Here is a 27,578-nt window from a genome sequence, read left to right as displayed (position 1 = left end):
CCCTCACTCTCTGTGTGTATTCTGCCTGATGCCCCCGGTCTCGGTGCCTTGCCCTCCCTCTCTGTGTGTATTCTGCCTGATGCCCCCGGTCTCGGTGCCTTGCCCTCCCTCTCTGTGTGTATTCTGCCTGATGCCCCCGGTCTCGGTGCCTTGCCCTCCCTCTCTGTGTGCATTCTGCGTGATGCCCCCGGTCTCGGTGCCTTGCCCTCCCTCTCTGTGTGAATTCTGCCTGACGCCCCCTGTCTCTGTGCCTTGCCCTCCATCTCTGTGTGCATTCTGCCTGATGCCCCCGGTCTCGGTGCCTTGCCCTCCCTCTCTGTGTGTATTCTGCCTGATGGTCTCGGTGCCTTGCCCTCCCACTCTGTGTGCATTCTGCCTGACGCCCCGTCTCGGTGCCTTGCCCTCCATCTCTGTGTGCATTCTGCCTGATGCCCCCGGTCTTGGTGCCTTGCCCTCCCTCTCTGTGTGCATTCTGCCTGATGCCCCCGGTCTTGGTGCCTTGCCCTCCCTCTCTGTGTGTATTCTGCCTGATGCCCCCGGTCTTGATGCCTTGCCCTCCCTCTCTGTGTGTATTCTGCCTGATGCCCCCGGTCTTGGTGCCTTGCCCTCCCTCTCTGTGTGTATTCTGCCTGATGCCCCCGGTCTTGGTGCCTTGGGGATCTATGACGTAGGGATGGACATATGGTGGAACTGAATCTCCATATTTGTTTGCTGACCCCGGTCTTGGTGCCTTGGGGATCTATGACGTAGGGATGGACATATGGTGGAACTGAATCTCCATATTTGTTTGCTGACATAGGTGATTTTAAGTAGCCCTATACAATGTTATAATGTATTTGTGTGCGCTTTTTCTTAATCTGTATTATGTATACATTTTAGGCAGCACCATTCCTGCAGAATGCATGTTCTGGGTGTGCCCCCAATTCCCTTTTGTCTTTTTAGATCTCAGACGAGACCATAGGCACCTCTCTGTGTGTATTCTGCCTGATGCCCCCGGTCTCGGTGCCTTGCCCTCCCTCTCTGTGTGTATTCTGCCTGATGCCCCTGGTCTCGGTGCCTTGCCCTCCCTCTATGTGTGCATTCTGCCTAATGCCCCCGGTCTCGGTGCCTTGCCCTCCCTCTCTTTGTGTATTCTGCCTAATGCCCCCGGTCTCGGTGCCTTGCCCTCCCTCTCTGTGTGTATTCTGCCTAATGCCCCCGGTCTCGGTGCCTTGCCCTCCCTCTCTGTGTGTATTCTGCCTGATGCCCCCGGTCTCGGTGCCTTGCCCTCCCTCTCTGTGTGCATTCTGCCTGATGCCCCCGGTCTCGGTGCCTTGCCCTCCCTCTCTGTGTGTATTCTGCCTGATGCCCCCGGTCTCGGTGCCTTGCCCTCCCTCTCTGTGTGTATTCTGCCTGATGCCCCCGGTCTCGGTTCCTTGCCCTCCCTCTCTGTGTGCATTCTGCCTGATGCCCCCGGTCTCGGTGCCTTGCCCTCCCTCTCTGTGTGTATTCTGCCTGATGCCCCCGGTCTCGGTGCCTTGCCCTCCCTCTCTGTGTGTATTCTGCCTAATGCCCCCGGTCTCTGTGCCTTGCCCTCCCTCTCTGTGTGTATTCTGCCTGATGCCCCCGGTCTCGGTGCCTTGCCCTCCCTCTCTGTGTGTATTCTGCCTGATGCCCCCGGTCTCGGTGCCTTGCCCTCCCTCTCTGTGTGCATTCTGCCTGATGCCCCCGGTCTCGGTGCCTTGCCCTCCCTCTCTGTGTGTATTCTGCCTGATGCCCCCGGTCTCGGTGCCTTGCCCCACATAACACTGTTTCCCCCAATTTGTTTCTTTTTGCAGGTGAATGACATCAATTTTGAGAATATGAGTAACGATGATGCAGTGCGGGTCTTGAGAGATATCGTACATAAACCAGGGTGAGTGGCAGAATAGACTGGGAGTGCGGTGTTTGTGCTTGGCTCGGAATCTGTCATTACTTGCCCTTGTTTTCTCTTTCAGCCCCATCATCCTGACTGTGGCCAAGTGCTGGGATCCCTCCCCTCAGGGCTACTTTACTCTCCCTCGCAGTAAGTGATTATGGCTCCTATCTCTGCCCTACCCCTCCATCTCGGCTCTCTTCTCATGCTCTGCTTTCTCTACCTAGATGAGCCAATTCAGCCGATTGATCCTGCAGCCTGGGTGTCCCATTCTGCAGCCCTGAGCGGATCGTTCCCCGTGTATCCTGGCAGTGCCTCCATGAGCAGCATGACATCCAGCACGTCTGTGACTGAAACTGAGCGTGAGTGAGCACTGAGCAAGCTGCACTAATCTTGCTATCTGCCCCCCTCTCTGCTTATTTATTACTGCATTATCCTCAAACTTTTAACCTGTTGTTGTACTGTACAAAAGGTGGCGACAATTAAATCACGTAGTGTAGTACATATAGCAGAATAACACGGCCTGGGGTGGTGATGGCAGTTGGTGCACGTAGTGTAGTACATATAGCAGAATAACACGGCCTGTGCACGTAGTGTAGTACATATGGAGAATAACATGGCCTGGGGCGATAATGGCAGTTAGTGCACGTAGTGTAGTACATATAGAGAATAACATGGCCTGGGGTGATAATGGCAGTTGGTGCACGTAGTGTAGTACATATAGCAGAATGACACAGCCTGGGGCGATATGGCAGTTAGTGCACGTAGTTTAGTACATATAGCAGAATAACACAGCCCGGGCTGATGATGGCAGTTGGTGCACGTAGTGTAGTACATATAGAGAATAACATGGCCTGGGGTGATATGGCAGTTGGTGCACGTAGTGTAGTACATATAGCAGAATAACACGACCTGGGGTGATAATGGCAGTTGTTGCCCGTAGTGTAGTACATATAGCAGAATAACACGACCCGTTAAAACAGTTCTCCGCGTCAGGCTTAAGGCACCTTCTTCTAACCACCTTGCAGTGCAAAGTGCATTCACGAGTATACAGAATGCATAGTGTACAACAGTAGACTGAAACTCTCTTGTCTAAAACGGGCTTCCTCAGGGAGAGATGCTTGTTCCCATCTTCTACTCCACATCTTTAAATACAGTTATAATCAAAATGATTCAACTCCTATTACACATTAGGTTTATTGTCAACATTTACAGACTTTCACCTGATTTCAGTGATCAAATAAAAGCAATTGAAATGGCTCAACACAAGAAATGCTTCATTTGGTTTCCCCAAATCCAAAGAAATGCAACTTGCAATGTAATGATTTCAGGTCTCAAAATTATTCAACCCTTTTATGGCAAGCATCTCTAGTACTTAGTAGAGCACCCTTTAGCAGTCAGGCCTGCTATAAACGAGATGCATAGTGTAGCGGATGGCATTGGGCTGTCTTCAGAATTATGTATATTCGCATGTTTTCGGTTTAATTGTGCCCTGTGTATGCAGCATTCGTCAGATTGTTCGGTAAAATCACTCCAGTTATTATGTGAGTGAAACTACCGAACAATCAGACCACCCCAGGAGTAAGTGTGCTTCCAATTACTGTTCGCAACAATGTTAACGGGTAATTGGCAATTCATGCGGTATGTACTTTGTCCTCTGGGTGGCCGCCATTCAGGAGACTAACACATGGCGGCGGCGGCGGCCGCCATCTTAAACTCCCGAACAGCGGTGTTATGCTGTCGAGTGTCTGGAACCCAAATAGGACACTCGGTTAGGCAAACGCTGCTGAGACCTCCACACTGTCGCCAATTTGTGTAAAAACTACCGAACGACTCCCCGTTCGGTAGAAAGAACCCCACGAACAAGGGGATTTACCCGAATCCTCCCCAGCTCTCATAACCCTTGCGATTCGAGTGTTTCATTCCCTTTTCTGTGAATGACCGCAGGGCCAAAATGTATGGAACCCTTTTCGGCTGTTAACCCTAGCGCGGTCGGTCTTTTTAGTACTTCCAGGAATTTCCCGAACCCCTGGTCCGATCTGGGTGATTTTTGGATATGTGTCTCACCCAGATCATGGCTACTCTCAGGTTTAGGGGTACATCCAGAAAACAAGGGGAACGGTGTCCTGCATAATGGGATTATGTGTCATACTAAGGGGATGGGATGTGTGGGTGGCAACTCGTATGTGATTGGAGTATTGTGTAATTACTGTAAATCCCTCCCTTGCATGGGAGAATTATTTAAAAGAAGGTTGTGTGATTAAAAGTTCGGTTCTGTTCCTGATGCTGTGTGTCGTCCAGTCATTGGGATTGATGTTGTGATATTATTGGATTGTCTTGCTTGCTGAAATTATTGCCTAATGGATTTTTAATACTTGTTCCTGAGCCTCACTGGGATCTTGAGTGGAGATAACCTGTGGAATATCAGCTCTCCGATACACATAGCAAGACACAAGCTTCTGGCAGCGTATCTGAGCAATGGCCTCCAGTCCAGTAATATTCTTGGGTCTGCATTCAACTGCCGCCTTCAAATCCCACCTGGGATTTTCTATGGGATTCAAGTCCGGTAACTGTGATGGCCACTGAAGAGTTTTTGAGAACTTTTTCTTGGTGGAATTTAGGGTATGTTTGTGATCATTGTCTTGAAAGGTCCAGTGACGCCCAAGCTTCAGCTTCCTTACAGACGGCATGATGTTTTCTCCTAGGATTTCCTGATACTTCAATGAATCGATATTGCCTTGCACATGCCGCAGGTTTCCAGTGCCAGAAGATGCAAATCAGCCCCAGAGCATCACCGAGCCACCACCACGGTTAACTGTAGGCAGTGTTCTTCATTCTTCTTATAGACATAGCACTGATCCATTGGGCCAAAAAGTTCCAGTTTTGTTTAATCACACACAGAACAGAATACTAAAACTTCTCTGGCTTTTTGTATGATTGTCTATTTGTGTCAGTTTTGCCATATTGTGCTCACTGAGACCTTGGTGCCGGTTTTCTCCAAGTTTTGCTGCAGGTCTTTTGCAGTCACTCCAGAGTTTTTCACAACCTGCCTTCTCAGAAATGTGGTTGCAGCCATTGATAGCTTCCTTTTTCTGCCACATTCTGTTCCTTGTTTGTGAAGGACGATCTTTTCTCTTACCTTAGTGAACCATTCTTTTGCCATATTTTAACATGCAGTCAAACATGTCACTCAACAAACCCCTAGCCAGTTCAGGTATTTCAAGTCTTCCAGTTCAAGCACACCTGGTACAACTAATGATGCCGTTGACTAGTTGCACCATGTGTGCTTGAGACACTTGTTTTTCATATTTGTGCTATTGTGAGGGATTCTATAGATAGGGATAAATCCTTTTAAAACTGGAGAAGTCATTATTAGTTGCATTTGCTGTTGAATTTGGGGAAACCACTTGAAATGTATAATCTGCTTTGTCTGATTTGTTCATGGCAAACAGCTGAAAGTCCATAATTTTGATCATAAACCTGATTTGATTACAACTGTAGCTCCTCCTATAAATACCTAATTAAGGGAGATAAATCCGCTGTATTTGCAACCAAAAATATGGCTGTCTGGATCCTATAACGACAAAATAAAAATTGAATACAAAGGTAATAAACGCTGTTGCGTTTAGCCATTGCCACGGCAACCCAATGGAACCATGCCATTTTATCTATGTACAGATAGTCCTTTACAGTGTAAGCTCATGGGAGATCTAAGCATTTTGTATAAAAGCGCTACAATGGCTAGGTCTCTACATAGACTGCAGGGAGCACTCAGTCTTACACTATAACCTTATAGCTGCAGTTATAATACACTGTGTGCGGGGAGACAGGTGACCTCCTCACACCATAACCTTATAGCTGCAGTTATAATACACTGTGTGCGGGGAGACAGGTGACCTCCTCACACCATAACCTTATAGCTGCAGTTATAATACACTGTGTGCGGGGAGACAGGTGACCTCCTCACACCATAACCTTATAGCTGCAGTTATAATACACTGTGTGCGTGGAGACAGGGGACCTCCTTACACCATAACCTTATAGCTGCAGTTATAATACACTGTGTGCGGGGAGACACGGGACCTCCTTACACCATAACCTTATAGCTGCAGTTATAATACACTGTGTGCGGGGAGACACGGGACCTCCTTACACCATAACCTTATAGCTGCAGTTATAATACACTGTGTGCTGGGAGACAGGGGGCCTCCTTACACCATAACCTTATAGCTGCAGTTATAATACACTGTGTGCGGGGAGACAGGGGACCTCCTTACACCATAACCTTATAGCTACAGTTATAATACACTGTGTGCGGGGAGACAGGGGACCTCCTTACACCATAACCTTATAGCTGCAGTTATAATACACTGTGTACGGGGAGACAGGGGACCTCCTTACACCATAACCTTATAGCTGCAGTTTTAATACACAGGATCGGGGGGCGTGTCTTGGCCACCATCTTAGATGGCCGCGTTTTAGAGAGGCTCCTGGACAAGGGGGGCAATTTCGTTCATAAAGTGAAAATTTAATTGAAATAGAGAAATTCTACCTTTAAATAATAATAGTTAATACAATTCCTAACATGGAGAAAATGAAGAAAGCTGAAAAATCTGTACCTGTAACGAAGAAATCGGGAGCAGGAGCTGCTGGGGTGAGTAAGGTTGCCCAGGCTCACTCCCCTGCTTCCAAGCCTGGCTCGCGGCTGGTTTCGCCGCTTAAAATTTCGTTGGTGGCGCCGGGGAAATCCTTCCCGGTCTCCCATGCTAAGACTTATGCCTGTGCGGTCGCGACCCGCTCGCAGCATTCAGAGAGCGGCGGGACTGCGGCCGCACTAGCCGACACCTCTGTGTGCGGCTCAGAGTGCTCCGAGCACTCGGCATGCTCGGAGCACAAAGCTGTGTCTCCCGTGAGCGGCAAGGACCACCCAGCAAGCCGCTCGCGGTCTCAGCATAGAGCAGCAAGTAAAGCTGCAAGTAAAGGGGAGGGTAGTGTGAGGTCACACTCCCCATCGGGATCCTCGGCCTCCAGGTTGTCGGTCCCGGTGGGGGGGGGGCTCTGCTATCCGACCCAAAACTCTTAAAGGCACAGTAAGGGCTATGGAAAGCCCAGAGGTCCAAAACATGGAACTAGGAGCTGAAATGCTCCAAACAAGTACTTTCTCTGCACTACCACAGAGAAAAGGTCATGATGCCACAACAAAGATGGCTGCCAGACCAGACATTGTGTATTCCACTCCCAAGATGGCCACTGCCACCTCCAATATGGCTACCACCACATTTATAGCAGCGACTTACAATCCTAATATGCCACCTGAATTGGCAGATGATCTGCCACCATCAGCTGGCATGATAATACAACTCATTAAAGATTTGAGAGTCGATCTGAAAAACGACTTTAAGAAAGACTTTGATACTTTATATGGAGCCATGGAGGGCATTAATCAGCGGACGGAAATAATAGAGAATAGATTGCACTCTCGAGCAATCTCACCTGGATTTGGTTGAAACTGTAAAAGAGCTTCAGAAGCAAGTACACCAACAAGCGGAAAAGTTAGCGGACGCCGAGGATAGAAGTAGGCGTAATAACCTAAGGATCAGGGGGATCCCTGAAAATATAGACTCTCTGGAATTACAAAGTTATTTCCAGGCAATGGTGAAGTCAGCTCTACCAACTGCTAAAAATACGGATCTGCTACTGGACCGCATCCATAGATTGCCTAAACCCGGTAATGCGCCTGCGGCTGCACCCAAAGATGTGATGGTGAGATTTCACTATTACCACATTAAAGAGGAATTTCTGGGTGCAGTATGCACGTCAGGTCTCACGGGGGACTACAGCGGTATGAAGGTCTTCCAAGACTTCTCTGCCCAAACAATGAGGCGACGCAGAGAATTTCAACTTTTTACTGCGGATCTAAGACGAAGAGGGATAAGATATAGATGGGGATTCCCGGTTAACCGATTTGACCACTTAAATCTTTCCAAATGTTTACAATCAATATTATTTTATGGTCCCTTGTTTTTTTTATATATTTCATATTTAATTTTATTATTTTTTTATTGTTCTGTGATTTTTGTCCTTTCAAATGTCATATTTTACAGCTGCCTCTTTGTTTTTTCTTTTTTCATTTTTTTTTTTTTGTTTACTTATATTGCTCCCCTTGTATCCAGCAGCCTTCTCTCCCCCCAACCTGGGCCTAATACCCTGAGATGGAGAAACTTTTCTTGCTCTCCCTCATGGCCCTTTTTCAATGTTTGTTTATTTCCCCTGATAGGGGTATATACCCAAGTTTTTTGTACCCCGTTGATATTTTTATTTTTCTATTTTCTTTGACCATCCATCCTTTAAAATTTGGTAGAAATGTTTCCAGACCACAAATCACAGAAATGCCTCATACAAAAATGCATATTATGTGGCATCAGCGACTTGCACAAATTTGTTTATTTATTCCCGTACACACATGTACACATCTTGAGTTTGTTGTGACAGTATTGTTGGATGTTTCTTTATTGGAAGGCGGCTGTTCGGACTCTCACAAAGTTGAATATTCCTTTACTCTTTATCAAGCATTGCTGTTCCATAAATTATGGTTTTAAAATATATGTCATTTAATGTGAGAGGCCTGAACTCCGCCCACAAAAGACGATTACTATTCAAAGAAGCGAAAGCCAACAAATCAGATGTCATCTGTGTACAGGAAACGCATTTTAAAGCTGATAAAAAACATAAGATTATGTCAAAGCTTTTCCCAGTCCAATATCATAGCACTTATAAATCCAAGTCTAGAGGTACATCGATTTTCTTCCACAGGAATGTAGCATGTTCGACGAACAAAGTAATGACGGATGATGACGGGAGGTATTTAATATGGATAGGTTCACTTAACACTATTGAATATACCATAGTGAACGTGTATTTTCCCAACACCGGTCAGTTGCAGTTCTTTAGGAAATTGATGGACTTAGTGAATGAGAATGTGAGAGGCAGCTTGGTAATGTGTGGCGATGCGAATTTTGTTATGGACGGTGAATTGGATAATGCTAGGGAAGACAATGATCAACAACATAGAGGGGACAGCGACAGATTAGCAAACAAATGTTCCAGATACATGATTGAATGTGGTTTATATGATTCCTGGAGACTGATGCATGAGCATGAAAGAGATTTTACGTATTATTCTGTATCTAAAAATATGTATTCCAGGCTGGACAGGTTTATGGTCCAGAGCGCTTTAATCCCGCACATCTTGAAATTTGATATCTTAGACATTAACTGGTCTGACCATGCTCCAATCATAATGCATATTGACGAAATTGTTTCTTCAGCCCCGAATAGATCCTGGAAATTAGGCGATTATTTATTAAACGATGTTGTGAATAGATCCTTGACGGAGAAAGCCTTGAGCGATTATTTTTTGGAAAATGCCTCACCCGAGGTTCCTGGTGAGGTGTCTTGGAATGCCCATAAGGCTGTGTTAAGAGGTCATTTTATTTCTAGAGCGTCTCACCTGAAGAAACTTAATAGCAATAATTTAAGAACATTGGAAAAAGAACTGTACAATTTGAACCAGGCTAATAAATTTGGTCCCTCGTCTTCACTATCAGCAATGATAGGAGAAATGAAGGCTAAAATTAACAAAATTAATTTAGATCGTACATCTCTTATGGTGAGACGTCTCAGGAAAACATTTTACTTAAAAGGCAACAGGGCCTCTACTCTTTTGGCATCTAAACTCCGGCATGTAAATGCACAATCAAAAATAGCGTATTTACTTGATGATCAGGGGCGAAAAGTGTTTCATCCTACTAAAATCAGTGACATGTTTGCAGAGTATTATAGTAAACTTTATAATTTAGAATGTGATTTGAACCTTACCCAGCCTTCTGCAACAACCATTGATAAATTCTTAGACAGAGTGACATTGCCTCGGCTGTCTCCAGGACACTTAGAAAGCTTAGGATGTGAAATATCAGCAAAAGAGATAGCTGAGGCGATCAAACTTATGCCATCCGGAAAAGCCCCTGGTCCCGATGGATTCACTATTTTATATTATAAAACTTTTCAAGAAATTTTAATTCCCCACATGACCAAATTATTCAACTCCTATAAGTCCGGGGGAACGATGCCAGAGGAGTCCTTGTGCGCACGAATAGTCACCTTGCCAAAACCGGGAAAAACTCCCGATAGATGCCACAATTTTAGACCCATTTCTCTAATCAATAATGACTCAAAGATTTATTCTAAAGTTCTCGCAAATAGATTAACCAAATTAATCCCATTGCTAATAAATAAGGATCAAGTGGGTTTTGTAAAGGATAGACAGGCGCCCGATGGGACTAGAAGATTCATAAACTTGATTCAGCACATCAATATGACCAAAACGCCTTCATTGCTTCTATCTCTAGACGCAGAGAAGGCATTTGACAGGATACATTGGGGATATTTATGGAGAATGTTAGAAAGATTCAACATACCATCATCCTTTATCACAGCAATTAAGGCGCTATATTGTGCACCTTCCGCCCATGTCTCAGCTTCCGGTTTCACATCCAAAACGTTTTCTCTAACCAATGGGACGAGACAGGGGTGCCCTTTATCTCTGTAACGGACCGTTTCACTTACAAGAGGATAAAACCCAGTTTAGGCGATAATCCCCTTTTCTAGAGACAGGCACAGCTACTGCAGAACACCAAACTCCCGATCTGGATACGAAATAACACTCCGAACTGGAACAGCTGAACAAGAAAAGCATACAATCCGCTTACACTCTTGGCAGTCAGCTTACAATCCAATTCCCCCCAAGAACGAGACGACACTTCATTTTGAGGGTAAAACAGGAACTGAGGACTGGCTCATCCAGCCTGGCTTTTATTTCCAACTCACACATACAGGCCACACCCAGGGGGAGGCATAAAAGAACCAATGACATAGATGTTACCTCCCACACATCCCCCTCCCCTTAGTGTGACACATAATCCCATTATGCATACAGTGTAAAATATACTTTTACACAACTTTCATAACTTTAAAACCATACATCACATTCACATAAAAATACATATCCACAATCAATCCATTCAGGGGAACAACATATTAAAAAATGGCATGAATCCGACCAGGGGTTCAAAAGTTACTAAAAGTATCTTTTGTTCCTTTCTGGCTGGCAGAAAAACATCCCCACAATGCACCCTGGTTTCCTCCCTTCTGCCCTGGAGTTAATTGGAGAAGTAATCCAATTACCCAGGACTAAAGGCAGACTCCATTAACCACATGGTTGCAAAACAACATAAAACACTTTAAAATACATAAAGTCACATTTACACATAACACACAGACATTTCACCTATCCCCAGATAGCTGAGATCTGCACGCACAAAACTACCGAATAGCGCGCAGATCCTACTCACACAGTACAATTGCCATGGAGCTAAAGTCTTTCCCATAGTCTTTCATTATATGAATAGGCTCCATGGTATGGCTATCTGGGGTATCACATTCCCATAAAGTCTGGTCCATAGTCCAAAGGCAAGAGGCGGGCAATCAGCCCCCTCCAAGGACACGTGGCGAGGTCAGTTTCGCCACACTTCTCCCCTTTACCCCCCAGACTAACAGGGTACTTGACCTCCTGCCGGTCAGTGCCCTTGTTAGTCCAGCAGCCCACCCACAAGACAGAAACAGCAGAGCAGCCCACCCACAATAAACAGTTACTACACCTGGGTGAGGGAGAATCTTGTCCAGGCTCAGGTGCCTCACCACGGCTGTGTGGGGGACTGGTAGGCTGCCTTGGTAGGTTGCTGAGGGGGCAGAGACCAGCGGTACTCTGTCCTGTTGCCAGCACTACCACGGGAGTAGTCTGGTTGGAGCCTGGTTGCTGGAGACCGACTGTCTCCCCTTTGGATATATCGCTCTGTGGCTGGGGAACAGGACCGACCGTCCCTACCCCTGGTGCTGTAAGTGCAGAGACTACGGTCCCATCTGCACAGCTGTGGGGCTTAACATCTCCCCTTGGTGGGTTAGGCTGCCGCTGGAGAGAGGGTGTAACAAGCTCCTCTCTCTGGATGGTAAACTGCCGCTGGGGAGAGGGGTTAGCAGGCTCCTCTCCCTGGCACTCTCTCTGCTGGTGGAAAGGGGAACCAGCTGTCTCCCCTTTCATTCTCTTGTCCGGCTGCTGGGGTGCGAGACTGACTGTCTCTGCTCCCTGCAGGACACACTGCCGCTGGGGAGGATGTACGACACCATCAGCTCCCTGGGGTACACACTGCCGCTGGGGAGGGAGGACGCTGCTCTCCTCTCCCTTCACTTCACACTGCCTGCTTGGCATATCACTTTGCTGCTGGGGGCAGGAACAACTACCTCTGCCCCCTGTAACTCAGCCTGCCGCTGGGGAGGAAGGACTGCACCTTCGGCTCCCTGGGACACACACGGCCGCTGGGGAGGATGGACGACACCATCAGCTCCCTGGGGTACACACTGCCGCTGGGGAGGGAGGACGCTGCTCTCCTCTCCCTTCACTTCACACTGCCTTCTTGGCATATCACTTTGCTGCTGGGGGGCAGGAACAACTACCTCTGCCCCCTGTAACTCAGCCTGCCGCTGGGGAGGATGGACGACACCATCAGCTCCCTGGGGTACACACTGCCGCTGGGGAGGGAGGACGCTGCTCTCCTCTCCCTTCACTTCACACTGCCTTCTTGGCATATCACTTTGCTGCTGGGGGGCAGGAACAACAACCTCTGCCCCCTGTAACTCAGCCTGCCGCTGGGGGGGGAGGACGACACCATCCGCTCCCTGGGGTACACACTGCCGCTGGGGAGGAAGGACGACACCTTCGGCTCCCTGAGACACACACTGCCGCTGGGGAGGATGGACGACACCATCAGCTCCCTGGGGTACACACTGCCGCTGGGGAGGAAGGACGGCACCTTCTGCTCCCTGGGACACACACTGCCGCTGGGGAGGATGGACGACACCATCAGCTCCCTGGGGTACTGCTGGTTGCTGTTGTGAAGGAGGACCGGTTGTCTCTTCCCAGGCTTCAATGATGAGTCGCAGGTAATCCCCCTCCAGGTTCCATTCCTTGGCAACCAAATACTGTAGGTCTGCCTCGAGGTCAATAGCGCTAGGGAGACCCAGCATGTCCGCTCGGTCGTAGTACAGGTCCCAAAAACTTGAGTCGGTCATTTTCCCAAAGTCCTCATCGTCATTATTATCCCAAAATCGGCCACAGCCAGTGTACTCTCCGCCTTCTGGGAACTCATACTCCGCCATCTCGGGGACACACTGAGCTGCGTACCATTGTATCGCCTGGTATGCGTCGTCTAGCGCCCGTTCTGCATATACTAGAATCTCGAGTCTAGTCACCCACTTTTCCTCGGCCTGTGTTCTCAGGAGGGGCCTCCGTTCTGCCATTCGAGCCAAGATTCGCTGCCTTCTGCTGCGGCGCTGACCCCCTCGCGAATACTGAACTTCCTCTAGGGCTTCGTTCCACAACCCGGCTCTGACCACCTCTCTGTACATCAACATGTTCTCCTCTGAGACTTCTCCAGACTCCGGGACGTAAAAGTTCAATCTAACTTGAAACTCCTCCATTTTCTGAGTTCCTTTGTAGATAGGGTCGCTGTACGGGTACTAGCGTTGCCCTCAATTTGTAATCCCGGAATGGTGTTGTCTGTAGCTGTCCCTCTGTTTGTAGGAACGATCCCGCCGCTTGCCACCAATTGTAACGGACCGTTTCACTTACAAGAGGATAAAACCCAGTTTAGGCGATAATCCCCTTTTCTAGAGACAGGCACAGCTACTGCAGAACACCAAACTCCCGATCTGGATACGAAATAACACTCCGAACTGGAACAGCTGAACAAGAAAAGCATACAATCCGCTTACACTCTTGGCAGTCAGCTTACAATCCAATTCCCCCCAAGAACGAGACGACACTTCATTTTGAGGGTAAAACAGGAACTGAGGACTGGCTCATCCAGCCTGGCTTTTATTTCCAACTCACACATACAGGCCACACCCAGGGGGAGGCATAAAAGAACCAATGACATAGATGTTACCTCCCACACATCCCCTCCCCTTAGTGTGACACATAATCCCATTATGCATACAGTGTAAAATATACTTTTACACAACTTTCATAACTTTAAAACCATACATCACATTCACATAAAAATACATATCCACAATCAATCCATTCAGGGGAACAACATATTAAAAAATGGCATGAATCCGACCAGGGGTTCAAAAGTTACTAAAAGTATCTTTTGTTCCTTTCTGGCTGGCAGAAAAACATCCCCACAATGCACCCTGGTTTCCTCCCTTCTGCCCTGGAGTTAATTGGAGAAGTAATCCAATTACCCAGGACTAAAGGCAGACTCCATTAACCACATGGTTGCAAAACGACATAAACACTTTAAAATACATAAAGTCACATTTACACATAACACACAGACATTTCACCTATCCCCAGATAGCTGAGATCTGCACGCATAAAACTACCGAATAGCGCGCAGATCCTACTCACACAGTACAATTGCCATGGAGCTAAAGTCTTTCCCATAGTCTTTCATTATATGAATAGGCTCCATGGTATGGCTATCTGGGGTATCACATTCCCATAAAGTCTGGTATATAGTCCAAAGGCAAGAGGCGGGCAATCAGCCACCTCCAAGGACACGTGGCGAGGTCGGTTTCGCCACAATCTCCAATTCTATTTGTTTTAGCAATAGAACCCCTGGCTGAACTAATTAGAACAACCCCACAAATTGCAGGAATTGTTGTTAAAGAATCCGCTCACAAAATTGGCCTGTTTGCAGACGATATAATTCTAGCTGTCAAAAACCCCAAAGAATCTTTGAGCCACCTCAAAGACATTTTAACTAAATTTGGCGAGATATCGTACTACAAATTAAACGAGCCTAAGTCTCAGGCCCTCCCATTTCATTTAAAAAATTCGGAAACCATTGCCCTTAAGAAATTATATTTATTTGATTGGAGAGCTGACTACATGGAGTATCTTGGCATTCATTTATGCAAAAATTTGGTAAATATGCATAATCACAACTTGAGGAAAGCATGGTCGGACCTACAAAAGGAGATGGAGAGATGGGGCGGAATGGAACTTTCATGGCTGGGGAGGGTCGCATCTGTTAAAATGACGATACTACCAAAAATTCTGTATTATTTTTAGGACCATCCCTTTGTCCATCCCATTATCATTTTTTAATAAAGTTCATTCGACAATGATGAAGTTCATCTGGGGGAATAAGCCTGCTCGAGTAAGGCTCACTTCCTTGTAGCAACACAAATCGAATGGCGGTATCGGTGTTCCCGATTTCCGCAAATATTATTTCGCCACTAACGCTGCAGTGGCTGTGAGCTTTAACAATCAGGTTGATAAACCCAGATGGATGGAAATAGAAGAATCAAAAATTTTACCGGTTAGATTGTCGGAATTACCCTGGTTAAATTCTAAGAAAAGACCTGGAATTACAAAGTTATTTTTATCTACCAAGACTACACTTAAGGCCTGGGATATTGTTTTTAAAAATGATCACTCTCCCAGCCTATATAGAGCAATGCCTATTGAGTTATTGAAAGATTATATTCCATCCTTAAAAATAGAACTGTTGAAGGAATGCTCTATAACTAATCTTGACAATTTTTTTCACGGCAATGCTATTCTTTCTTTGGAAAAATTGAAACTTAAGTATGGATTAACGAATGTATGTGAGTTGGATTGTAAGGTAATCATTGACAAATTTGAAAGAACTATATAAGGTACCTGAATTGGATAAAAACTATAAAACGCTTGAGATGTCTCCATTAGAGAAAGCTTTTTTATGCAGCCCCACTAGTAAAGGCATGATATCTTTATGCTACTCGTTTTATAATGCCAAGCCCCTAGTTAAATTAAAACACATGTTGTCATGGGAGACGGAGTTGGGTGCCCAGTACGATCTAGAAGAATGGTTCGTTTTTTTTTTTTAAAGCTTTAAAAGGTATTTCGTATTGCACCGACCACTTTGAAAATCATTATAACATTTTATATCGTTGGTACCTGGCCCCGTCTAGATTGCACAACATGAATAATATGTATTCTGACCGGTGTTGGAGAGATTGTGGGGGTGTGGGCAATATGGCCCATATTTGGTGGTTCTGTCCTAAATTAACTAAATATTGGAAAATGATTCACGACCTAATTATTAAAGTGGACAGAACCATTAGCATTTTAACCTCGGAACTAGCCTTATTTAAAAAAACTCCCGGAGTCCATTAATAGATCAGACAAAATAATCATAGGTCACATTTTGATCGCTGCTACATCCTGTTTACCTAGACATTGGAAGTCCCAAGATGTGCCATCTCTCAGGGAAGTTTTTAATTTGATTCTAGAAAACAAGGCACACAAATTATCACATAGAGCTAATATGCGTGGTTTCCCAATATTAAAATACAATTGGGATAAGTGGGAAGAAAAAATCAAAACCGCATATGGTCTTTGACATATTTATTATTAAAGTGCATTGATGTAAAAACATATTATTATTATTTTGTATTTATTTGTTTTGCCATATACACTGTTATGCCTATTTTAATACTGAATGGTTATTCTCTTCCATTTCCAAGTTCCCCTTCCCTTCCTACCCCCAATACAATGTTTATATTCTTGTTATACAAATATGTAAAACTTTAATAAAAATTATTTGAAAAGAATACACAGGATCTTGTGTATTAAGCATACATTTGTAGTATCACCCTTAAAGACACGTAGTTGATACTTTTATTCCATTAACAGTGATATAGAAAAGGCTAGTAGTTGCCTGATAGCCTTTATTTGTTACACTGAAAGACTAACGTTCTATTTATACATTACTTTGCTATTGCTTCTCTGTTATTGCTGTTGAGTTGCTAAAGGTATTTTGTCCTTTTGCCGCAGTGTCTCATGCCCTCCCTCCAGTGTCGCTCTTCAGTTTGTCCATACACACTGACTTAGCTTCTGTAGTAAAGGTGATGGCGTCTCCGGAGTCTGGTCTTGAGGTTCGCGATCGCATGTGGCTGAAAATTACCATTCCCAATGCCTTCCTTGGTGAGATCCTGCAAAGATGTTTTCTTGGTTATTTGTGAGATGTAAATGTTTCTGTGGCCTGTTTACAGAAGAAACATGTGGTAGAATTAGAACCCAACCACCTCCTTTTAATATTAACCTGTTTTTATTTGTCAGGCTCTGATGTGGTTGATTGGTTGTACCATCACGTGGAAGGATTCCAGGATCGCAGGGAGGCCCGCAAGTTTGCCAGTAACTTATTAAAAGCTGGATTCATTCGTCACACTGTGAACAAGATTACTTTTTCCGAGCAGTGTTACTACATCTTTGGGGACCTTACCGGCTGTGAAAATTGTGAGTGTGTCTGCCTGCTACATGGCAATAAACGAAAACCGAGGAATCCGCATTTTATTTGCTACTGCTCCTGGTCCACTCCAAAAAAAACGCATTGTCCAGGCGCTCAGGATCATTTACGCCACAGTTTTATTGGAATAACAGGAAAAACACACAACATTTCGATCTCTACTGAGCTCTTTTTTTTTTCCCAGCAAGTAGAAATCAAACGTTGCGTGTTTTTGCTGCTATTCCACTAAAATATCTTCTTAAGTGTTCCTGAGTGCCTGGCAACCGTGACAAAGATAATGAGGAAGCTAATAGCCTATCCCATCACTGGAAGTGTGACAGTCAAGGGGAGCTATCAGCCTGTGTCCTCTCAATAATCTGTAATATATGCCATATTAACCCCTTAACAACCACTGACGGTTCAGGACCGTCAAAAATACCCTTGAGGACCGGTGTTGCTCCCGGTGTGGGGGTACTGCCTGACAGCCCAGACAGTCCCCCCTTTGGCGAATTAGGCCCCCGCAGCCATGTGATTGCTCTAACAGAGCGGTCACATGGCTGCAATAGGCGTCCAAGCATCTGCCTGCAATGTGTAAAAATAAAAAAATGTTTAGGAATAAAAATATGTGTGCGTGTGTGTGTATGTGCGTGTGTGTGTATGTGCGTGTGTGTGTGTATGTGCGTGTGTGTGTGTATGTGCGTGTGTGTGTATGTGCGTGCGTGTGTGTATGTGCGTGCGTGTGTGTATGTGTGCGTGTGCGTGTATGTGTGCGTGTGCGTGTATGTGTGCGTGTGCGTATATGTGTGCGTGTGCGTATATGTGTGCGTGTGTGTATATGTGTGCGTGTGTGTATATGTGTGCGTGTGTGTATATGTGTGCGTGTGTGTATATGTGTGCGTGTGTGTATATGTGTGCGTGTGTGTATATGTGTGCGTGTGTGTATATGCGTGCGTGTGTGTATATGCGTGCGTGTGTGTATATGCGTGCGTGTGTGTATATGCGTGCGTGTGTGTATATGTGTGCGTGCGTGTGTGTATATGTGTGCGTGTGTATATGTGTGCATAAAAGATCACAATAGGGTCAGGAACACAAACATGCATTTCTAACCCTATACTAAAAAAAAAAACATTTAGGTGGCTTGCCCCCTCAGAATGGGTTATAACTTATTTTCAGCTCTCCACGTGTCTGCTGGTGCTGGCCCCGCCCCTTGGTGACATCAAAATTGGCGATTTTTAGCCAATCCAATGCTTTTCACTGAGGTGTGGGTGTGTGGGGGGGGGGTTGAGGTGTGTGGGGGTGTGGGGGGGGTTGAGGTGTGTGGGGGTGTGGGGGGGGTTGAGGTGTGGGGGTGTGGGGGGGGTTGAGGTGTGGGGGTGTGGGGGGGGTTGAGGTGTGTGGGGGGGGGTTGAGGTGTGTGGGGGGGGGGGTTGAGGTGTGTGGGGGGGGGGTTGAGGTGTGTGGGGGGGGGGGTTGAGGTGTGTGGGGGGGGGTTGAGGTGTGTGGGGGGGGGTTGAGGTGTGTGTGGGGGGGGGTTGAGGTGTGTGTGTGGGGGGGTTGAGGTGTGTGGGGGGGGGGGTTGAGGTGTGTGGGGGGGGGGGGTTGAGGTGTGTGGGGGGGGGGGGTTGAGGTGTGTGTGGGGGGGGGGGTTGAGGTGTGGGGGGGTTGAGGTGTGGGGGGGGGGGTTGAGGTGTGGGGGGGGGGGTTGAGGTGTGGGGGGGGGGGTTGAGGTGTGTGGGGGGGGGGGTTGAGGTGTGTGTGGGGGGGGGTTGAGGTGTGTGTGGGGGGGGGTTTGAGGTGTGTGGGGGGGGGTTGAGGTGTGTGGGGGGGGTTGAGGTGTGTGTGGGGGGGGTTGAGGTGTGTGTGGGGGGGGGTTGAGGTGTGTGTGGGGGGGGTTGAGGTGTGTGTGGGGGGGGGGGTTGAGGTGTGTGTGGGGGGGGGGGGGGGGTTGAGGTGTGTGTGGGGGGGGGGGGGTTGAGGTGTGTGGGGGGGGGGGTTGAGGTGTGTGGGGGGGGGTTGAGGTGTGTGGGGGGGGGGGGTTGAGGTGTGTGGGGGGGGGGTTGAGGTGTGTGGGGGGGGGGTTGAGGTGTGTGGGGGGGGGGGGGGGGTTGAGGTGTGTGTGTGTGGGGGGGGGGGGTTGAGGTGTGTGTGTGTGTGTGTGGTGGGGGGGGGTTGAGGTGTGTGTGTGTGTGTGTGTGGGGGGGGGGGGGTTGGAGGTGTGTGGGGGGGGGGTTGAGGTGTGTGTGTGGGGGGGGGGGGTTGAGGTGTGTGTGTGGGGGGGGGGGTTGAGGTGTGTGTGGGGGGGGGTTGAGGTGTGTGTGGGGGGAGGGGGTTGAGGTGTGTGGTGGGGGGGGGTTGAGGTGTGTGTGGGGGGGGGGGGGTGTGTGTGTGTGTGGGGGGGGGGGGGTTGAGGTGTGTGGGGGGGGGGGGGGTTGAGGTGTGTGGGGGGGGGGGGGGTTGAGGTGTGTGTGGTGGGGGGGGTTGAGGTGTGTGTGGTGGGGGGGGTTGAGGTGTGTGTGTGGGGGGGGGGGGTTGAGGTGTGTGTGTGTGTGGGGGGGGTTGAGGTGTGTGTGTGTGTGGGGGGTTGGGGGGGGTTGAGGTGTGTGTGTGTGTGGGGGGTTGGGGGGGGTTGAGGTGTGTGTGTGTGTGTGGGGTTGGGGGGGTTGAGGTGTGTGTGTGTGTGGGGTTGGGGGGGTTGAGGTGTGTGTGTGTGTGTGTGGGGTTGGGGGGGGGGGGGGTTGAGGTGTGTGTGTGTGTGGGGTTGGGGGGGGTTGAGGTGTGTGTGTGTGTGTGTGTGGGGGGGGGGGGTTGAGGTGGGGGGGGGGGTTGAGGGTTGAGGTGTGGGGGGGGGGGTTGAGGTGTGGGTGTGGGGGGGGGGGGGTTGAGGTGTGTGTGTGTGTGGGGGGGGGGGTTGAGGTGTGTGTGTGGGGGGGGGGGGGTTGAGGTGTGTGTGGGGGGGGGGGGGTTGAGGTGTGTGTGGGGGGGGGGGGGTTGAGGTGTGGGGGGGGGGGGGTTGAGGTGTGGGGGGGGGGGTTGAGGTGTGTGGGGGGGGGGGGGTTGAGGTGTGTGGGGGGGGTTGAGGTGTGTGGGGGGGGGGTTGAGGTGTGTGGGGGGGGGGGGGTTGAGGTGTGTGGGGGGGGGGGTTGAGGTGTGTGTGGGGGGGGGTTGAGGTGTGTGTGGGGGGGGTTGAGGTGTGTGTGTGTGGGGGGGGGTTGAGGTGTGTGTGGGGGGGGGGGTTGAGGTGTGTGTGTGGGGGGGGGTTGAGGTGTGTGTGGGGGGGGGGTTGAGGTGTGTGTGGGGGGGGGGGGTTGAGGTGTGTGTGGGGGGGGGGGGTTGAGGTGTGTGTGGGGGGGGGGGGGGTTGAGGTGTGTGTAGGGGGGGGGTTGAGGTGTGTGGGGGGGGGGGTTGAGGTGTGTGTGGGGGGGGGTTGAGGTGTGTGTGGGGGGGGGTTGAGGTGTGTGTGGGGGGGGGGTTGAGGTGTGTGGGGGGGGGTTGAGGTGTGTGGGGGGGGGTTGAGGTGTGTGGGGGGGGGTTGAGGTGTGTGGGGGGGGGTTGAGGTGTGTGGGGGGGGGTGAGGTGTGTGTGTGTGTGGGGGAGGGGGTTGAGGTGTGTGTGTGTGTGGGGGAGGGGGTTGAGGTGTGTGTGTGGGGTGGGGGGGGGGGGGGGTTGAGGTGTGTGTGTGTGTGGGGTGGGGGGGGGGGGGGGGGTTGAGGTGTGTGTGTGTGTGGGGTGGGGGGGGGGGGGGGTTGAGGTGTGTGTGTGTGTGGGGTGGGGGGGGGTTGAGGTGTGTGTGTGTGGGGGGGGGGGGTTGAGGTGTGTGTGTGTGGGGGGGGGGGTTGAGGTGTGTGTGTGTGGGGGGGGGGGGGGGTTGAGGTGTGTGTGTGGGGGGGGGGGGTTGAGGTGTGTGTGTGTGGGGGGGGGGGTTGAGGTGTGTGTGTGTGGGGGGGGGGGGGTTGAGGTGTGTGTGTGTGTGGGGGGGGGGTTGAGGTGTGTGTGGGGGGGGGGGTTGAGTTGTGTGTGTGTGTGGGGGGGGGGTTGAGGTGTGTGTGTGTGTGTGTGTGGGGGGGGGGGGTTGAGGTGTGTGTGTGTGGTGGGGGGGGGGGGGTGAGGTGTGTGTGTGTGTGTGGGGGGGGGGGGGGTGAGGTGTGCCGAAACCGACGTATTGGTAGACCTGTAAATAAAGTGGGCAAAAGATGTATGCCAAAATAATTTTTTCAATCAACAACTTATTACAACATCATATCATAATGCTTAGTGTTGGAATGCCTGTCTAATTTCTTTCTTGGATTGTGGAATGTACCTACAGTATGCTGTAGATTTCCAGCGCCACAATGACTTAATAATATGAGTAGGTATGTTCCTGTAGGAGGCTGCTGAGGCTGCCCCAATCCTAAATGAATGTCCAGAGTAGTGTGAGGGGTTGAGGCCTAGTCTCATCAACCTAATTATTGGTCTTGGGTTTAAATGGTGAGTTATCCAAAAGGTCTGACTGACCTGAACAAGCTCCCATTAAAAGGTAATCTTTGTGGCGCTTGTGTCGTACTGCACCTCTGGATTCATTTTAATAAGGTCTTGATTTGATTAGATGATATGAAGGTCTGTCTGTTTGGGAATAGTGTCAGCATGTGACCCTGTGAGGTAAAGTTTGATTGTGTTGTAGGATAGATGTAATTTGCGGTGGCAAAAGGAAGTGAAAGCCACCAAGGATTCTATTATGAACATATCTACCACCTGGAAGTCCCTAGTAAAATATTGAAAGCTTGTTTGTATGCCCGCCTGGTGTTTTCAGATAAAGCGTATTGGGAAAGCATTCTGCCGTGCGCTAGGAGTTGGCCTAATCCAAGATGCGCTCTTGAAATTGAGGGGCCGGGGTTGCCATAGGTGAGGCATTGGGGTGTAGTTGGAGGAATTCCTGAAAACTGAAGCGGGACAAATGTTCAGCTGCCGTGTTGTGAATACCAGGAACATGTGTGCAACATATAAAGAACTGATGAGTGGCATCGAGCCAAGTTAACCGTCTAACAAAACTCATGATAACTAGAGAGGGGGAACGGCCTTTGTTCATAATGACAAGTTGCTTGATTGTCTGAAAAACAATGCACCGTGTGTCCTGACCAGGAGTGTCCCCAGGTTGCTGCCGCTGCCACAATTGGGTAAATCTTCAGCAATGCTGAAGTCTGATCAAATTCCTCCAATGTTCTGGTCTTGGGCGACCAACTGCCCTAGAACCACTGGTCAACACAGATGGCCGCAAAAACAGTAGAAGCCGCTGCATCTGACCACAGCATTGGAGAATCTGAGGACAGTGGAGGTATGAACATGGACTTCCCACTGACTCCACTGACATACTTGCTAGGATACGCTCAGAAAATGGACTATGGTGTCGGGACCTTCTGTTTTGAAGGGGGAAATCGGACACCCAACCTCCCAAACAGCTGCCTGGCATCTTGAAGGCTCTGTGGTGGGTTATGATTACTCTCTATAAAGAGAAAATCATCCAGATAGTGCAGAACTGATGGATATCTACATGAGTTTAAGAGCAACCAGCATAAGGCCTTGGCAAAAGAGTCGAATATTTTCAGGCTACTTTTTGACCCAAATGTTGGCCTGTTGAAAAAATACTGGTTTCTCCACTTAATACCATGTAGATGCCATAAAGAAGGGTGAATTGGAAGCAGCTTAACCCCTTAAGGACACATGACGTGTGACATGTCATGATTCCCTTTTATTCCAGAAGTGTGGTCTTTAAGGGGTTAAAGGCATTCACAATATCCGTTTTGTTTGAACAGCATTATCTATTGTGTACTGTAAGGAGAATTCTTCAGATGGAATCAATTTAAACTGGGAATGGTGGAGGAGTGAGGTGCTGACAGATCAATTAGTCCTTTTTTTTTTTATTTTTTTTTTTGTACTTTGTTTTCAATGAACTTCAGGGGTACAGAAAGAAAAAGGGGGGTTAACACTGTAGGCATAGATAATGTATCTTACATTTCACATAGTAAATATTCCAATTCATGGGTACCAAGATCGTGTTAGTGTGTCAGTTGTCGATTGTCTTGGCCAGCTCTTGAGTCTACGCGTGTTTTGGACTGCACGGCTTATTTCATGTGGTTAGAGGGTCTCTCTATCGTGTACGGGCCTGCAGCCTGCGCAGGGTTAGGGACCTTGTGGGTTTGTTTTTTCACGATTCGGCATGTTGTGTGTGTCTGCAAGGACTTTGTCAACGGTAGCTGGCCCTATGTGTATGCCACTGGTCCGTGACTCTTCAGACAGTTCAGCTTAGCCTTGGAGTTGTGTTGTGTCTTAGAGTAATGAGAGATTTCACATTAGTGTTCGGGTATAGGGGGGGAGGGGGACTGGGGGAACCTTGTAGGAAGGCGTAATAAGCCCTTGTACCGGGGCAACTATATTGCAGAATAGACTTGAAAATAAAGTGTCTGTCACTGTGGCTTCTTTACATGGGGCATCTTTACTTGTTGGGTTTGCATTTGTTGGGGCTTTTGGACACTTGAGTTCAGGGGTGTTTGTGTTCTGTGACTGACTGTGGTGTTAACCCTGTTGCTGGTCGGGGGTTCATGTAACTCGGGTAGGTAGGTATATATATATATTTTAAATTCTTTATTTTTATTGCGCAGGTGAGTACAAACATATCAATAAACGCCACAACAGCGTACATGTGGGTATAAGCAAGTGAAACTGTGGCAGAGACAGTTGCGCATTTTCCATTTTTAAGTGAAATCTTAACAGAATTACGTTAGTAACAGGAGAATTAAAACATAATACCGCTAAAGGTCAATGATCATACAATTTTTAAATAATGTTTAAGTATTGGACACTAAAATTAAAATAAAGAGAACCTGGCTTCTCATGTTAAGCGGGCCTCTTTAGCCAAAATTTTCATTGCTTCAGTAAAATATAGCATATGATAAAGGTATTAAGTAGACTGACCCTGCGTGTCTAGCGTTTACATGTATATAAGCTAGCTAAATAGGGGTAGTTTTATTTTTAAGTACAGGCATAACAATATTATGTCCGCTTCAGCGAACATGCAATATGGTACAGCTAGAGGTCGCTTACAAAATCTGGTTGATTTATGGGCATCATATACTAAAATTATAATAAAAGAAAAAAGAGCCAGCATTCTCGTCATGCGTTTAACTGTCTCCCTAAACAGATGCTGAGTACCATCGTCAATCGCATAATATGGAGTACCGCATTTTGAGTGCTGGCATCTTATTTACCGAGACTTGATGGTACTGCCATGGAGCTTTATAGCCGATGCTAATGGTTGGGGGAACAGGGACCCATTTAAGGGTATTATATAGAACTACACATTTTCTTTTATGGATTAGAGCTAACAAAAATTTTACTCGGTATTAATAATGCTGTTATACGTGTAGCATATAACAAGATGTCGATAATAAAATAACAGTTTTCAGGCAAGTAGCTGAAACACAGTGTGGGCGTAATTAATATAATCATGGAGGGCGATATATATATAACAAAGGAGAGTTGCGAGAAAATTGTGACATTATAAAAACGTATCAACAGTAATGTGCTTTATCTGGTGCATAAGTCCAGTGTATGCAGGGAGTATTGCTGCCCAAGAATACCGGTCATGATACCGGGTGGCTCTGGGTCCGCCTCAAGTTTTGGCCTCCGTGGCAGTTGCAGTGTCCGCTCTTCTGGGGACGAAAGGGACCGCCGTTGCGGGGTTCCAAGTGGGGCCATGTGCCGTCATGGTTCTGGTCTCGGAGGGAGTACCAGTGTCGGCAGCAGTTCGCTTGCTTCCTGTAAGTCCCGGATGGTAGAGGCCACATTCCCATGTTGGACAAGTAGCATGCGGGAAAATTCTCCAATGATAGATAATTTTATGTTGGCGTAGGAGGGCTGTAAAGGGTTGGAGAGTACGTCTCCATGCCAGTGTGGACCCCGACAGGTCGGTGTAAAAAGAGAGCTGCATATTTTCAAATAAGTACGGGGATTGGCTCTGCGCAGCCTGCATTACCGCCATCTTGTCCCCTTAATTTTGGAAGCAGACCAGAAGGTCCCTTGGGGCCGCTATGGGGGCCTTGGATGCTCGTGGCGGTGCAGGTTGTCTATGGGTATCTGTCTGGCTTGCTTATGAGGCAGGAGTGTCTGTAGCATTCTCCGCAACGTGTGTGGGAGCTCCGTCTCCGGGATTTCCTCTCCTATGCCCCTGATTTTAATATTCCGACTATGGCTCCGGTCCTCTAGTGTCGCTATGCGCTGCTCGTAGGTGCAATGCTGCATTTTGATCTCTTGGACCGTTTGTTGCAGGTGTTGTCTGTTGTTTGGTGCACTGGGAGTCTGCCTCCAGTGTGCTCCGGCGACCCGTCAGGCCTTGTAAGTCTTGGCGCAGTTGAGCCATGTCGGCTTGTATCGTTAGGCGGAGTTCCGCTAGAAGGTCTTTCATAACCGTGACTGTAACCGGCGAGGAGTCCGGTTTTGGGGGTGACTTGCGGGGTGGTTGTGCCGCAGGTGGTTGTTCCAACTCAGTCTCCGTAGTGAAGTCGTTGGAGATGTCCGAGCCGTAATCGTTGTAGGCGGCCATGTTTGCGCCCTGAGCACTAAGCGCCTGCTTTCACATGTCGCCGATACTTTGATTTAGCCGCGGATTATCGGGCTTGGGCTTTTTGGTTTTGCGGCCCATACCTTCAGCGGTCTTTTGTGGGTTGGTTGGTGCTGGTTTCGGTGAGCTGAATTTATTATTTGGTCCAAAGTTTCCTTTGCTGCGGAGCTCGCGTAACATGCGGCCATTCAGGTCGGCTGCTTGGCTCCGCCCCCTCCCGGGTAGGTATATTTTTGGCTGATTTGTAGGTAGGACCGCCACACAGTGGCAATGTTGGGGCTCAATTTTCCTAGTTTTGTTTGGTTCCACATAATGAGTTCATAGTCAATTGTTGAGGACATTAAGGTTGTAATTTCATGTAGGTAGGGCAGTTTTGGGGGTCTTCCAGTATCTGGCGATTAGTGTTGACACTGTGCTCAGCAGGAGGAATATAATTTTCCGGGTGGGCTTGGCGATGTTCTCTGGCAGAGCTTTAAGTAGGATTGTCTTCGGTGTGTGTTCAAGCTCACAGGTCGTGACTTCTCGGATCAGAGTTATGGTGTCCTTCCACAGGGTGTTCACCTTTGTCGCATGTCCACCAAACATGTAGCATGGTGCCCCTGTGCGAGTGGCATCTCCAACACCTCTCGTCCGTTGCGGGGTAAATTGAGTGGAGGCGGGAGGGCACCATATACCACCTATATCGTATCTTCCTTGATGTTTTGAAGTGCGTGGCGCATGCCGATAGTCCCTCATGTGCCGTGAAAATCTATTCTCATTCTTTTGGCGGTATATCTTCACGGAGGTCTGTTTGACAGTCTGTCATGAATTTCCATGCAGTTTCCTCGTTTGGGTTCGCGAGGCGGTAATAACAGGTTGATAATGTTTTCTTTAGGGGGAGTATTGATGTGCATTGCTGTTCAAACTTTGTGATGGAGGTTCTTAGTGTTTGCTTACTCACTTGTATCTTGTTGGTCATGATTGCTTTGATTTGTAGGTAAGCAAATGTATAGTGTGAGGGAAGCGTGAATTCCGATTGAAGATCTGGGAAGGTCTTCAGTCCCTAAATTGTGTAGAGGTGGTACAAATGTGAGATTCACAGTCGGTTCCAGTTTTGGTGTGGGAATGGTCCGTTGCAGTTGTACAGAGTTTTAATTGGGGCTGCTAGTGACCACGGGTCAGCTTGTCCCTAGACGTGTCCTAAATTTTTAGCAGGTGTCTGGTGGCAGGTAGTGCGTTTGGGTGCAATGTTCTCACGTGTTGGGGTATCCAGAGCATGGATTACAGTTCTTGAGTTTCGCAGCAGTTTTCACACCCACTGAGGAGTGTATGTGGTCGAGTGTGCGCGGACTACGTTTGTTAGGTGGGCTGATTGATAGTAGGCTTTCAGGTTCGGGAACACCATGCCCCTGCATTGCACATGTTTCAAGAGCAGTCTTTTAGGAACCCGAGGGTGTTTTCCTCCCCAACTGAATCGTAGGTGGATCGCTTGCAGGCTTGTGATATGTTTTCGGTATCCTGATTTGTAGGGATCTAAAGAGGTAGAGTATCTTTGGCAGAATTGACATCTTGATCAACGCTATTTTCCCTACCCAGGACAAGAATGTGGTCTTCCAAGCTTGTAGCTGCTTTTCAGTTTCTTTTAGCAGTTTTGTATAATTTGCAGAAAATAGCTGGTCCTTTTTAGTGATTCTGATACCGAGGTATACCAGGTAGTCTTCCC

General features: G+C 48.2%; 1 protein-coding gene across 1 annotated transcript in view; it reads left to right on the top strand.

The window, feature by feature from the left end:
* DVL2 (dishevelled segment polarity protein 2) overlaps window positions 1-27,578 on the top strand; it is an 81,182-nt gene that overhangs the window by 43,136 nt on the left and 10,468 nt on the right. The window contains exons 9-13 of the mRNA XM_063449841.1: window positions 1,818-1,894; window positions 1,977-2,044; window positions 2,122-2,256; window positions 16,836-16,985; window positions 17,121-17,297. Coding sequence (XP_063305911.1) covers window positions 1,818-1,894; window positions 1,977-2,044; window positions 2,122-2,256; window positions 16,836-16,985; window positions 17,121-17,297 — 607 coding nt within the window. The remainder of the gene's footprint in view (window positions 1-1,817; window positions 1,895-1,976; window positions 2,045-2,121; window positions 2,257-16,835; window positions 16,986-17,120; window positions 17,298-27,578) is intronic.

Source organism: Pelobates fuscus, chromosome 3, assembly GCF_036172605.1.
Source record: "Pelobates fuscus isolate aPelFus1 chromosome 3, aPelFus1.pri, whole genome shotgun sequence".
NCBI lineage: Eukaryota > Metazoa > Chordata > Amphibia > Anura > Pelobatidae > Pelobates > Pelobates fuscus.
The sequence above is the reverse complement of the archived record's forward strand: the minus strand, read 5'-3'. Positions and strand labels throughout refer to the sequence as shown.